Below are 14,833 nucleotides of genomic sequence, written 5' to 3' on the forward strand. Positions count from 1 at the left end.
GATGGAATTGCTGCATTTAAGTGTCACAGCTAAATGTGAGGAATGAGGCTCAGTGTATTAGAAGTTGTAAAACTCACCAGCTCTAAAAAAAGTGTGAATGTGAGGAAACAGCAGTGAAACCCAATCTGAGCAACAGCCTCATCATCTGCCCCTTCCACTCAGGCTCATAACCCAAGCAGCAGTTCAGCTCACTTCTGCAGGGATTGAGAAAAAATACAGGTGGAAATGCTGGGAATAGAATCAAGGCTTGGATGTTTCCTTACCAGGCTGAGGAGCAGCCACTGTTCCAAGGATTTAGTGCTTGAGTGGGTGTCTCTAATCACTTGGTCTTCTTTAATGTGTAACAACGTGAGGGGGAGTGTTTTTTATGCATCTAAATAAACACTCCTATAATTAAACACCCCTACTTCCTTTTTGTAGGAGGGCAAATGCTAGAGGCTTTGATAAGCACGCTTGATTTAAGCTAAAAGCTTCTGTCTTTATCTTTATTAAGCAACAGAACCACGCTAAGAGCAATGTGCTTCTCTTGGGCACCTTAGTTCTTTATCTAGGCAGGAAATTAATTCTTTTAAGAAAACTTACAAGCCTTCAGTGATACACAGGCAGCTAGCTCACTGCCACTAGTCTAAACAACTGAAAAAGCAACTGCTCCTGAGCAGAACTGACCAGCTTTTCCACAACTGCAGCACTATTAATAGCCTTGAAGTATTCCAAGAGGAACACTTTCAGATAAAGGCAGCTGGAACTCTGTCCTCTAGCATTGTTTCATAAGATATGATTCTCTAGCCTCTGCTTTTCATGTTTTGTTCTTGGAACAAAATTCTTCCTGATGTGTGAACTTTTTTCTAATTTGGAAGGACATGTACATGCAGCAGAACCTTATCCCAGCAATCAAAGCTTCTTCTAAGATTTTGTCCTTGTGAAAGTCATTTAACCAGAGTTTCTCATCTGCAGGTTCTGCTGGAACGAGCCCCTGCAGTGTAAGCTGGCCAGAAACATCACTTTTACCATGCAGCAAGGTGCTATAAGAAAAGGCCACTTCTAAATAAAAACTGGGAGGGAGCAGGGAGGGGTTGTCACTTGCAATTAATGACAAATTTCAGGCACAGCAACAAACCATGTAAGAACAACTTTATTTCTTCACAATCTGAATAACATCCTCATCTTCGAGAGTATGGTCTTTACCAACTTTTTGAGGGTTGTGTTTGACAGATGAACCCCAGACCAGTGCACTGAAAGAAGAAAAATCAAATTTAAAAGGCTTAGAAGTATGATATGCAAGCAGAACAGCAGCTATTTCTGTCACACAGCTAACACAGAAAGCAATGCTTCAGAGCTATTTCTGTTCTCCTACAAGTACCTGGCTGAGTGGTTGGTGTGAACTGGGGCTAGAAACAGATCAAAACAAAGCCTGAATTTCTCCTGAGTACCCAAGTGCATGGGACAATGGCTTGCAATGCTGTCTTTAGTGCTACTTTTAAATAGCAACATAAATTTGTCTCCACAGAGGACATTCATGTAGCAAAGAGCATGAGAACATCAAATACAGCAACTGAAGTACCGAGTTTGATTATCATAGGCAGATTTATTCAATTTAACACTAAAAAAAAGTCCTGGTATTCCCTTCTAGTTTAGAAGAAGATGAAATAATATATCTGAAGGCAAGTTATTTTCTATTCTATATATTCTTTTACAATAATACTTACTATTTAAAGTCTTTTATGAGATTTTTGTGGATCTTCATGCAAAAATCCTCCACTGTAGTCTTGCAGTAAGGTAGTACCACAGGAGAAGTGTAGTCTGGGAGCTGCCCTTTAGGTTTTGTGTAGCTGTAACACGGATGGAACCATCAGGCAATACCAAAACTTTCTTTTTGAAACCCATCATGAAATTTTATCAGTGATTTGCACTGTCACCCCCAAGCATGTGGGCCAAGTCCCACTACTCCAGAGGTGACAATGGACACACTGCAAAACCTTTGGTGGAGCTAAGCTGAAAATGCAGCTGGGCAGCCAGTGGCTGCAGAGGAGAGGGTTCTCTCTTGTAACTGCAAAGGTTTCTCACTTGTGAGCTTTCTAAAGGTGCTTTAAAAAAAACCAAATGGCAAGAGTTGCTGGAAAAGAACACCTTTAGTATTATGGTTCCAACTTGCCATTTTTTCTTTCTGTGAAAACCTCAACATATATTAGAAAAGGCACCTGATGAAGTCTATAGCACAGATACTTGGACCACAGACACAAGGGATTGTGAAATGCCTTTTCACAATACATTCTATATTATTACAAGAATATAGATATAAATTTAAAAGACAACAATTACTGTATTATGAGTATTAGTAAATTCATTCATAAGTTTATCCAAAAATGCCTAAGAATTATGAGGTAAACCTGGAATAACTAGTAGTAAAAACATTTGAAATTCTAGATGAAGAACTAAGTTCTGTCAAGAGAGCTGCATCCATGACAGACTGAAAAGATGATTACATCTGGAATCACAGTGTTATTACAAAGTTTTACTAGGGTTCTATGTTTTCAAGAATTCTTTTAAGATGTGCTTTGGTGTTGGTTTCACAAGGTTGTCCTTTAATTCCCTTACAAATTCAAATCAGCACTTGTGGCTATCACACAACAGCTAGGACGAGCACCATTTCTGGGTTACAATGCAAACACCAGTTGGTAGAAAAGCATTGTAAAATATTCCTCATTCCTGAGACCTTTTTCAGTGTCAGCCATGCACTTAACTCCACAGAAAGCAGCAATTTTGACTCACATTCGGACTAGTTTCAAGTAGTCCCAGATTTTCTCCAGCAGATCATCAAAGTTCCAGCGATGATGAGCAGATATGGGTACACAGTGGGGTACTTTGTAAATGATATCTAGTTCTTCAATGGAAATTTGGTCAATTTTATTTAGGACATAAATGCATGGGATGTAAACCCTGCAAAGAGAAAGAAATTGTTAGAGCAACCTGACAGCAGCACACTGCAAAGAAAAAATGTTTTTAAAAAGCTTATTTGTGTTGATGCCACATTGGTGGCTCAGCTTGTGTGGGAAGCAAAGCCAAAAGACAATTCTTTCTTTTGTCTGTAACACAGACTGCAGGAGTGGCACAGCCTGGGAGCCAAAAGACAATTCTTTTGTCTGTAACACAGACTGCAGGAGTGGCACAGGCAGGGAGCCAGCAGTACCTGTTCCCTTCCACAACGTCAATCAGGTCATCGGCAGTGGCGTCGCTGCGCAGGGTGACATCAGCGTTGTGGATTTTGTACTCTGCCAGGATGCTCTTCACTGTCTCAGCATCCAGCTCACTCTGAGGACACTGAGCAGACACAGACACAGAGTTAAGGAATGGCAGAGCTAACAGCCAAATCCAGTACTACAGTTAACACTGCTGTCACCTAGCAACCACTGCATGTGCATTACTAGAAAGAATAGCTGCATTTTAACTTATTGGACATGACTCTGATTTTACCAGAGCTGGTCCGAGGAGAGGGAAAACCAGACCTAAATCCTAGCAGCTTCATTTAGATCAGTGCCCTACTGAGAGCTGCAATCAGACATTTCAAAAGCAGGGCTTCCTTTCAGTTTGGGACCAGCTGCAACACAAACCCAAGTATCTTCCAGTTCAGAGCCCAGACAACTACACTTTAGGTATCAGAGTGCAGAGTTGACTTTTGCTAGCTCTGGCTATTTCTATGCTTTTAAAGATTCAGGTAAATGGGTTGCAAGGCCTGAAACTCTGAGCAATCCTCTCAGGAAGAACATTGTAGCCACTAAGAGGCAGTTTTTGCACGCTTCCTTTGGATCTCAAAGTTGTTATGTGTGGAAAGCAACACAGGAAGTGGTCAGGCTCCAGGAGAGGTGTGGATAAAGGATACTTTCCTCTAAGGAAAGCAACTGACTGCAGCACAGTACAGCAGTTCAGCTCCTAAAGAAGTCACACACAGCTCAGCATGGTCCCAGACATACCACCAACTACAAATGCCTCTTTCTTCAAGCAATTTGTTTTTTAATTTTGGTTAAAGAAAAGTTCCAACTTACTGTGGCTGTAAGGTTAATGCCTCCTTTATCCTTTTTTTTAAAGCCAATATTGGGGGGCTTACTATTCAGACGAATTCCAAATCCCTCCAGTTCATTCTCAATGATTTTCTTGTGGCCAAGGGGCTTCAGCACGTCCAGAACAATCAGAATGAGATTACAGGTTCGAGCAACTGAGAACCAGAAAAATAAAGTCACCTCTCAAAAACCATCCTCACACAACCTGAGACAAAACAACCACAGCATGGCTCATGGGCTGATAGCACTACAAAACCCCTGAGGCCTGGTTATTTTTAAAGTATATTGGTTATTTTTAAATACCAGTGTAGGACTGAAGTTTATTGTGCTGGCCAAGCATCACTGACAGACAGATCTGTACATGCTGTAAGAATGACAGAGGCTGGAAAAAATCTTCCTGTCTCCATTCAGACACCAGACTGAGGGCAATTTTTATTTATAATAAATATTAAATATTATAATAAATATTAAATAAAAATAATAACTATTTTATTAGTGGGTGAGAAATAAAACCAGCAGCCTTGTTTAGGATGGGATCACATCTGCCTGCAAACCTGGCAATGTGCTTTCACTGAAGTGTCAATGCAGAGCACAAAGCCAGCAAGGGCACAAAGCCAGAACTCAAAACAACAATGTGAAAGCAGCTACTGCTTCTCAGAGATAGCTCAAGTCCAGAAACAATCCAGCTTTTTAAAGACATCAGACCAGTGAGTGAACCCTCCATTCTCCTGCCCTGTGCTAAATGAACCAGTGACTGGCTGCTGTCTCACATACTCACCTGCAATGACCTGCCGACCTCTGCCTTTACCATCTTTGGCCCCTTCAATAATTCCTGGCAGATCAAGCAGCTGTTTGTTCACGGGAAGGAAAGTATCACATGAGAAAAGTATTCTTCATTAAATCAATCCTACTTTTACCCTTCTAAACCAGCTGACTCTACTGCAAATCTGAACAGAGTATGACTGATCTGACTGTTTTATCTTGCATTATCCCATGTGCCATACTGATCCAGTGGAACAGATTATCTCCTAGGGAATAATTAGAACTACCACAGGAACTTCTTCCCAGAGCAAAGTAAAAAGCAGGGGGAAATCCATACTCATGGAAACATTTCCAAGGTATTCTCAAGCACTTTTAACCTGCTGATGTCAGGCCAGACCACTCAACCCTAACAGCACAGTATCTGTATAGCCCATCCTACCCTCACAGACACAAGATCTCACCTGGATCTTTGCTCCTTTGTACCTAATGACTCCAGGCACAGTTGTCAGTGTAGTGAATTCATAGGCTGCCACTTCAGAGTACACACCAGCAAGATTACTTAGAAGAGTGGATTTCCCCACTGATGGAAAACCCACAAACCCGATGCGGGCATCACCTGTCTTTGCAACATCAAAACCTGAAAATAAGGAGTAGAAATATTTGTCTAATGATTGACATTTTCTATCTTCTAATATTCTGGACAGCAGACACACTATTATTTTTAATATTGCCTGAGCAAAAGCCAAGTAAGCTTTCCTAGAAGAAGGATGAGGGTGGGAAACAGGTTGTTCACAATCTTTATTGCCTTGTCTGACACTCCATGATATGTACCTGTCTAATAAAATCTTGGCTGCAAAGCTTCACAGTGGACTGTGTTCGACTTCAGTGTAAGTGGAGCATTCCCTTTAAGCACTACACCTTAGGAAATTCACACCTTTATATATAAAAACAGGTAGCTGCTGCAAAGGTGCTTCTTCGTGTAAAAACCTTAAGATTTCTGCAAAGACTGTATGAGTCAAAATACAAAAACACTTTCATCTACACTTCAGGAGGTGCTCTAGCCCATAGCCCTAGGAAGGGACAGAAATCATGGTGAGAGGTCCTGTACCGGGCAGGACAAGAGAAAGCAAGGACCGAACAGGTTGCCCAGAGAAGCTGTGGCTGCCCCATCCCTGCAAGCGTGCAAGGCCAGGTTAAATAGGAGCAACCTGACCTAGTGGAAGGTGTCCCCGCCATAACGGGAGTAGAACGAGATGTTCTTTCAGGTCCCTTCCAACCCAAACCCTTCTGTGTTTCTATGACTGTTTAGCAGATAACCCGACACGACTTGTGGGACAAGAGCCCCCCATGAGATCGATTTCCGTCACACCTGCCGCACTCGGACGGCTCCTGCACAGACAACGCACCTTCCCCGGGGCCGCCGCCGCCGCCTCCCTTGGGGGTGATGAGCTCCCGGCGCAGCTTGGCCAGACGGGCCTTCAGCAGCCCCAGGTGGTGGGCGGTGGCCTTGTTCTTCTGCGTCCGGGCCATCTGCAAGGGCACAGGACCGAGGGCTCACACCGGGAGGGCCCTGCCGCCCTCGGCCCCTGCGCGACGCCCGGGGACAGGGCCCCTCCACGGCGCTGCCCACGGCCGTCCCCCTCCCCGGCCCGAGCCCCGCGCCCGGCCCGTCCCGCGGGGGGCGGAGGGTGCGGTGCGGTACCTCCGCCTCAATCTCCGCGATCTTGGCCAGGGTGCCGCTCATGGTGGCGTCGGGCCCGGCCCGCCCGGCCGCCCCTCAGCGCCGCCGCTCCTCGCGCACCGCTCGGGGCCGCGCACGCGCCCGGCGACCTCTCGCGAGAGACGGCGGCCGAGAAAGGGCGCGCGGCGCGCGCCGCCGGCTTCGCGCGCTGCCCTCAGGGGAGGCGGCGCAGCGCCCCCTGGGCCGTGTGCAGAGCGCGCGCCGCCTCACAGAAAGAGCGGGCAACGCTGTGAGGGGCGAGTGTGAGATCCGTGTGTGTGAGGGGTCCATGTGCCTGTGACATCCATGTGTGTGTGAAGGATCCGTGTGTGTGTGAGATCCGAGTGTGTGAGGGATCCGTGTGTGTGTGTGTGGGATCCGTGTGTGTGTGAGGGACCCGTGTGTGTATGAGACCCGTGTGCCTGTGATATTCATATGGTGTGATGGATCTGTGTGTGAGGGATCCGTGTGTGTGAGGGATCCCTGTGAGATCCCTGTGTGTGAGAGAGATTCGTGTATCTCTGTGGTCTGTGTCTGTGAGATCCGTGTATGTGTGAGATCCGTGTACGTGTGATCTCTGTGTGTGAGATCCGTGTGCCTGTGTCCCATGTCGAGTGATGTGTGCGAGGCTGAGGAGGCTGCGGGGCTGTGGGAGCCGGCACGAGCCGAGTGTGCGAGAGCCCTGACGGGGGCCCGGGGACGGTGCTGGCGCGGCTGAGGCGCTTGGCCGTGAGGGGCAGCCGGGCTGTGGCGGCGAGAGAAGCTGTGAGAGAGGACGGTGCGATCGTAGCTGTGCGCTGAGGCAGCGGCCCCGCAGGTGTGAGAGGAGCGGGGGTCTCGCTGCCCGCGAGGGGAGGTGCCGTGTGCCCTTCCCTGGGGTTAAACCGGAGCAGCCTCTCCGCAGTCCCTCCCGCAGCCCGCCCCGCTCAGAGCCAGGTGTGTATTTGTGGCACTCCGCGTTCCGCAGCGCTGCCGGCCCGGGCGGCGCTGCCGCACTGCCCGCGGCGGAGCCTCCCCGAGCTGCTGCTTTGTCACACCGGCACTTCATGCCGGAGCTTTCTCACGGCTCCTTTCAGCTGAGCCCTGACCGTACCACTTTGCCCCAGGGACATCTGTAACTCTGCTCTGAATGCAGGCTAATTAAATAGAGAAAGGATTTTTTTTAAAGGCCCCTTCAAATTTTAAAATGCCAAGTATTTCCAGCATTAGGCTGTTTCACAAGAAGCCAAACAACTGGATTTCAAATTAAAAGTATTTTTATGACACGGAAATACAATTTAATAGTTGTTCAGGACTTCGGTTTCCAAGTTTGTTTCTGTGTCATCTTTTGTCTAAATTCGAATATTTATAGAAACCTTTTTGTCCATGTTCAATATCCTTTCCAGGAAGGGTCTTCTATCTCAACTTATTGCAAAGTCTGGTTCTGTAGGGTGTATCTAAATGTAAAACTTAACTTTAGGAAAAAAAAAGCCAAAAATTCACTCTCCTGGGCCCATAGTGTGAACACTTACAGACACACCTGCCACATCTTCAGATAGAATTCTGAGTATGGTACAACTGACAAAATTGAACTAACCTTACAACAGTGATAGAATTTTTATGGAATCATTAAATCTTCTTTAACTTACAGTGAAAAGGGGAAAAAAAAAGTGCTAGTGCAATGGGAACCACACTGCTATTTGTGGTCTCTGCCTCTGCATTACCCTTTCTGTCTCATTTTCATCAAGAAAGCCTTTATTGTCATAAACTCTTTCTAGTAGGGACTGTTGTTAATATAAGCTTATACAGAGCTTGCTAAAATAGAATCTCAAACAAAATGGAATTGCTATTTCTGGTAATGTTAGTTCAGCTAAGCTGGGGTAAATATAAATGCACCTACCCTCTGTATATTTGTTCATGGTTTTCTAATTATTCCTTGTGGACAATATCCTTTTCCAACATGGGACAGAGATTTGACCCTGGTACAAATTTTTTCCTATTTACTTCAGATGGAGTTGAACTTCTCTATGCTTCAACTGAATTCAGCCATACAATCAGTCCACATTTGTGGCTCTTTTTAGTAAAAGGAAAAACACTGAGAGAAATACAGATTCTGAATGCTCAATTAGGAATTAAGAGTGCCCCTCTTTTGTGCAGTAGGTCATGGTTCATTTCAGAACTTATTGCTAGTTGTTCTTACAAACCCATTCTCATAAACTGAGTCTAACTTAAAATTATTTTTCAAAGTTGGGGCTGAATGAACAAAGATGTCAATAAAAGACATGGTGTGAAAATTTAGTTACTGGCTGGTTTTTGTGTTCCTGGTTTATGTTTCCATAGTGTTCTTAACATACAGCTGCTCAGTAAGCTCTTAAATTCTTTTTGTTTCACAGAAAGTTACTCAAGCAAAGGGTATAAGGAATTTAAGCACCTAAAAACTTCTTTCAGTGTTGAGTATTGTCCTTAATTACCTGAAGGGATAAATAATTTAATTAATAAAGATAATTAGTCTGATTTTTGGTAGCCAAATTAACACTTTTTAATTGGTTAGGATATTTAAAGTAGTTTATATTAGTTTATAACAGCACCATCTTTTAAGCTTCAGAAAGGCTTGTTCAACAGAGATTGTTTCCAGGTTGTGAACAGAGCAATGTTACTATTATTTATTGTGAGTACTGCTGTGAATTTTTTAATATAAAGGTGTTTTATGTGATATGGTGCTTAGAGAACAGGGTGGTTCTGACCATAGGAAATAAGGTGCAACAGCTGCAAAAATAACTGAAGGGTGGGTGACTGGGAATGGATAAATTATGTCCCCTGAGGACTGCAGTCAAAACTAGAAAATGGTGAAACCTTATCAAAGAAAAAGAAAAATAAAGTCAGAGAAGGAAAAATCAAGGAAAATATTAATAGAAAATTGGATATCATGTCAGAAGAGATAAAAGCCCCCAGTAGAACCAGAGCGCAAATGAAGGGAGATGCAAGAGACTGAGATCTGCTCAAAAGGTTAATTGAGCTTTATAGTGGGCACTGATGGAAGATGGAGTATGTGAATTGCCATCTTTTTTATAAAAACGTGTATGTGTGTTTTTTAAATTGCAATCATTCCATTTAGGAAATCTAGATGAAGTGCAGCAGAGGGAATACTTCCAAAGGCTGGAACTTGCACAACAGTCAGTCTCTCCTGGGACCCATTGACTGCAATGTCAGATGACACAGAATGAAGGTTCAGATCTGGAGTAAAACTCACAAATTATCTCACAGTTGTATGAATGACTAAGTGATAAACTGGGAGTATATCCCCTCAGTAGTTCTCGTACAATATTCCTAATAAGATAAGGAAAGCAATACTCTAAAAGGTATTCAAGTGGACAAGGACTGCATCTGACATGAAGGCTGTCTCATCAAACACTTCAGGAACATGACACAGTCTGGAATCAAGGATTGGGAAAAACCAGGAGTGTTTGTTTCACCAGTGACAGGAATGTGACTGAAATGGCACACAGCTCATCAGCAAGATCTGAGCAAGAGAGGGCTGTAGAAAAATGGATTTCAAAAAATCATCCACAAATTTCAGTCCTGCTTACACTGATCCTGAGCAAGTCTTTTCCTTTACTTGTGCCTCAGTTTTATTTTTGCACAAGAGGAATGTGCAGTTGCTGCAGAATGATTGAAACTGTCATGTTTCCATAGCATTGCCCTGCGAGTATGGTAACTGTAGCTCACTTCCACAGGAGGGCTTAGGAGCTAATGCATTTAGGTTTTAGGTCAAACTATCAAATTCAAATAAGCTACTTCATTATGGGTCAAATTCTGAAATTCTTTCTAAAACAACCAGTATTTTAGCTTGAGTAAGAGTTTTACTTACATGAGATAGAGAGATGCAAACAAAGTAAATTGAGAAGAGGCTTGCAAGTGTTTTGGATAACCATGTAAAATTTATCATTGTACAATACATGGTAAATACTGTGACTATGAAATTAATTGTGATAACTCGTGTAATGCTTCATTAAAATCACATAAAATACCTTGTTAAAAATAAGCAGTGCATGCTCACCTAGTCAGGTTTGAGGTTATTTTCTCCTCTTTTATATTCTAATAAATAACTCAAATACTTGTGGATATCAAGTTTATTCACAGTGCACTGAGGTCATTTTAGCTTAAGAGCTCCTCTGGTAGTACAGCCCTTGTGGTTTTGGTAATTCACCTCATGCCTGCAGACTACACTGGCAATCAGCTGATGCTGATTGTGGGCTTGCTACACACTGCATTTCTAGATTAGTGGTGGGATTTCTGCAGGATTTCAGAAAGTAGGGAGAAGGTGACAAGGAGGAAATGAAATCATGATTTCAGACGAGGCAAGGATCTTGAAGTTTCATATCCTCTCAGAAATGACCACCTGCCCAGGGGAAAATAATCTGTATCAAATGGTAACGGTGATCTGAGTACTTCTGATTTTAAGGATTATGGCTATGGGACTGTAACCAACCTGCCAGAGTTGCCTCATTAAAAAAGGGTAACTGCAACTTAAGGCATATGGAGAATTAGTTCATTTTAAGGTGGTTTTTCTGTGGGTTTTTGTTCCGTTTTGGTGTTTGGTTTTATTTAATTTTTACAGTTTTGCAAACTTACCCTATGAATTGTACTTTAATTTGAGAACTGGCTGCTAATTAACCCTATCATTGTATTTCAGGGAAGAACTGCTCGTGCTGAAGGGGAGACAAAACTCTAATGAGCTACAATGAGTTGACTAAGGGCCAGCTCCATGCCTGTTTGGAGGAAAGATATTTTGAAAACACTTTATCAAAAGGTAAGATTTTTTAAATCCATAATGCTGAATCTTCAATGGAAGCATCGTACTGATTGCCTGAGGTGAAGTGACTCTGAGAGTTGATGCAATTCACATCTTAATTAACTCTTGAGCCAACAGACAGAAAATTGTGTCCCTTTTGAATGTTGTAAAATGTAAAGATGTAGCTGTTCTTAGTTGTCTTCTAGGATTAACTTTTTTTCATGCCAGTTTACTTGTTACCTAGGTAGGAGTTTTCCTGGGGAAAAGCACAGTAGTTTAGCTGTTAATCTGTAAATACCAAACCTTTGTGCTTGCAGTGCATATTTAGGATTGTATTGTAATGTATGTTTTAGGAGAAAAAGTTGTCTGTCAGGTTTGCTTAGGTAGGCATGAATGCCTAATTCACTGGGAGTCAACCAGATGGAATCCTAGGTTGTATTTCCAGGTTGCACAGATCCCTAATGTGGCAATCTTGTTTTGAATGGGTTAGGTTGCTTTGGTTCCAGGCAGTCTAGAATAAGTTAAACTGAGCAGACTGAAGAAATGAGGGGAACAAAAGGGAGATTAAGTATCAAAGGTTGGCTTCCAAGACTGTAAAATTAGTATAACAATTAAAAGTTGTATAGTTTAACCTCAGCTCCCCACACTTTGTCCTGGACTGCCATGCAACACACGGAGTACACAGCACATGGGTGCAGTGAGGAGTGCGATCAAAAAGAGGAAAACCAAACAGTGCTGTTTTCTCTTTTTTAAGTAAGTCTTCCTGTGTACTTTCCACAGCATCACATACCATCCTATTGCTGTCAGTTTTGTGAGGGTGCTGGGTATTTTTAAAGAGTTTTTATCTGCTTCTAGAGGAGAAAGCTGACAAATCAGTAAACCCACGTCTGGGTTACAGAGGAAACTGCTGTCTCCAAGTCTGAGAATCCTTGCTGCTAGGGTTGGCATTCACATGGGATGATTCCTAATAATAAACTGAGCAAGCTTTAAAAACTAAATTTAAGTAATAATCAACTGAATAAGTAATGAATGCTGAATTAATTGCTTGTTATATCAGTAGCAGTTAATTAAAATATTGGTGAAAGCTGAGAAAAACTGACAGCTACTCACTGAAATTGCAAGTGTGTCACAAACTGCTCAGTGCTGTGTATTTCTGTGGAACATTATAGAAAGGAAATGGTTCGTATGACTGATTAGCTGGCACAAGTGCTATGCACAAATGTCTCTGCTAATATTATAATCCCTGTGAAACAGTGACTAACCTTCTTAAAGAGTATAATAATGGGACTATTCTGAAAAATTTCAGTAGCCTCAAGACCTACACAGATTCACAAGTTGAAAGTGTTGAACAAATAGCTATGACTCAACTCTAATTAACATATACCCAAATATGTTTGAACAGATTCAACTGTAACAGTCTTTTGTTACGTCCTATATTTGCACACCAATTTAAGGTCTGCACTTCTGAGTAAGGCCAGTAGCAATTGATCTGCAGTGAAGCGAGCAATGTGCAATGTGGAGTCCCAAATGGTACACACATGTTTGGAGAAAAGGAGATTATTAATACTATTGAAATACCAATCAGAGTCCTTCAGCAGGCACCAGGCAGCTGCAAAACATTTAGGGACACCTCAGGAATTCCCTTGAGCAGAAGTGAGACAGGAAATAGTGAGAAGCTGAATAAAGTAGCTGAAGAAAATGCCTTTATTTAAAAGAGGGATGGATTCAAAAGAAGTTCAGCACATTCCAGCGCAGAAGATGTCAAAGAAAATAGTTTATGAATCATGTAAAAATGAGAGGACATATTGGATATAGAAAACATAAATTTCAAAATTGAAATTTAAAACATTATTTCACATTATCTGAACTTTGTCTTCAAAAAGTAACTTGCTAGTTGTGATGGTAATTGAGTTCAAAGGTAATCATTCCTGTGTGCTTACACAGTTATGTATGGAGAAATGCCATTTAGTCATCACATTAAATTTAGGGAACTTCACCTTACAAGCTGTTCATAGTGATCAGCAGAATTTTTGCTCAGTGTGTTTAGTACCTGTTCATTTTCAGAAGAAATCTGGCAATGTTTTAACAAATGCTAGTTGAGTGACTACTTTGATAGTCTCATATTCTGAGACAGGGTAACTTTGAGACCAGAAAACAACGTTCTAAGCAGCAGTCCTTTAAGTGTGCTGGTGGAGCTGTAGGGTGCAGTGAGGCAGTGTACAAAGCCTGTAAGTACCGAGAGGAGAGCTGCAGGCTCTGCCATGGCAGAGTGCTGAGGAGCCAAGGCAAAGGGCTGTGTAATCCTTGTGATTACCCGGGACTGCAAGGTGCTGGAAGTCATCTTGAATGAGCGAGCATCCAGCAACTACTCCCAGTGTGAGCTCCCGGTGTGCTGCTCTGGCATCCTCGTGGCAAGTGGGAGTGGGTCATTTGCCAAGAAAACAGCCATGCTTAGGGGTTTTTTCAGCTTTTACCCAGAGAAGCAGGCAGGGTGTGTGGGATGGTGCCTTTTAAACAGGAGGGCTGGAAGCTGAAACCAGAACATTCCGTGGCAACTGGAGAAAGTTCTGAGGAAAGTGCTGTGAGAGAGGCAGGACCCCCCTCCCCCTGCCTAGAGGAGAGACAAAGAACAGGCGAGGAGAGAACTGAAATAGGAAGCAGGAACCATGTCAGGAGGCTGGGGGCTAAAAGAAAGCAAATTAATAAACCACCGGGGGAAAGGCACACAACTGTCCAAAGCCACTGGGAAAGATAAGCACATTCCAGATTCTTTGACTGCTTCATGTCTGTGTGTGCTTGCAGCCTGGCTAGTGAGTTAAACACAATCATTTTCCTCACTGTAGCAAGTACAACTTGTGTGCCTGTGGCACACAGACTTAAGAGAATACAAGCACTGTGTTTTCTACATACTAGGGTGTACTTAAGCTGGGTTTGTCAGCATTGCTACCACTCCACCTCGAATTTCCCAAAGTATATGTTCATATCAGGGTGTTCGCACACATAGTGCAGTAATAAAAAGTTCCTGGTAATATTCTGACTGCAGTAGAGACAAACAGTTCTTATCAAAAGCAGAAGAAATCTGGTGTACAGGCTGAGGGCACTGTGTGGCCTTAAGTGTTAATGTAATATTTTGAAAGTTGGAAGCTTGGTGCACTCATTTGCACATCAGTACCCAGAATGCTTTTTCAGCTCCACCACTATTTAATTCAAGTGCTGGGTTTGAGCTTTTGGAAGGCTCTGTAGTTTGTGATGCCCTCACATGAGCCAAGTTCACTATTTTCCACAGAATAGTTTAAGTGACAATATTAGATCGTGAATAGGTGGTCCAAGCATTCTTAATTAGGCTTGATGTTACAAATGCAAAAAAAAAGTGTCCTTGAACACTTTTTTCCAAGCGTTGTCTTTAACAAAACAAAGAACTCTGTTTGGGGAATGTGTGTGTGATGGGGGTGAATGTTTTTTCAAAAGTAGAGAAAAATGAAAAATTCCTCTCTGAGACAGAAAGCAGATTTCAGATGCAAATGA

The 14,833-nt window shown here is 42.8% G+C and overlaps 1 protein-coding gene across 1 annotated transcript; it reads right to left on the minus strand.

Moving 5' to 3' along the window:
- Positions 1-1,116: 1,116 nt before the first annotated feature.
- Positions 1,117-6,647, minus strand: DRG1 (developmentally regulated GTP binding protein 1). The gene is made up of 9 exons (XM_030959159.1): positions 6,520-6,647; positions 6,224-6,347; positions 5,279-5,454; positions 4,834-4,903; positions 4,041-4,210; positions 3,188-3,318; positions 2,770-2,937; positions 1,707-1,829; positions 1,117-1,232 (listed from the first exon to the last, which is right to left on the minus strand). The coding sequence occupies exons 1-9, from the start codon at positions 6,559-6,561 to the stop codon at positions 1,133-1,135; spliced, it is 1,104 nt and encodes a 367-aa protein (XP_030815019.1). The 5' UTR covers positions 6,562-6,647; the 3' UTR covers positions 1,117-1,132.
- Positions 6,648-14,833: the final 8,186 nt, after the last annotated feature.

The sequence above is a fragment of the Camarhynchus parvulus genome, chromosome 15 (genome assembly GCF_901933205.1).
Source record: "Camarhynchus parvulus chromosome 15, STF_HiC, whole genome shotgun sequence".
Lineage (NCBI taxonomy): Eukaryota > Metazoa > Chordata > Aves > Passeriformes > Thraupidae > Camarhynchus > Camarhynchus parvulus.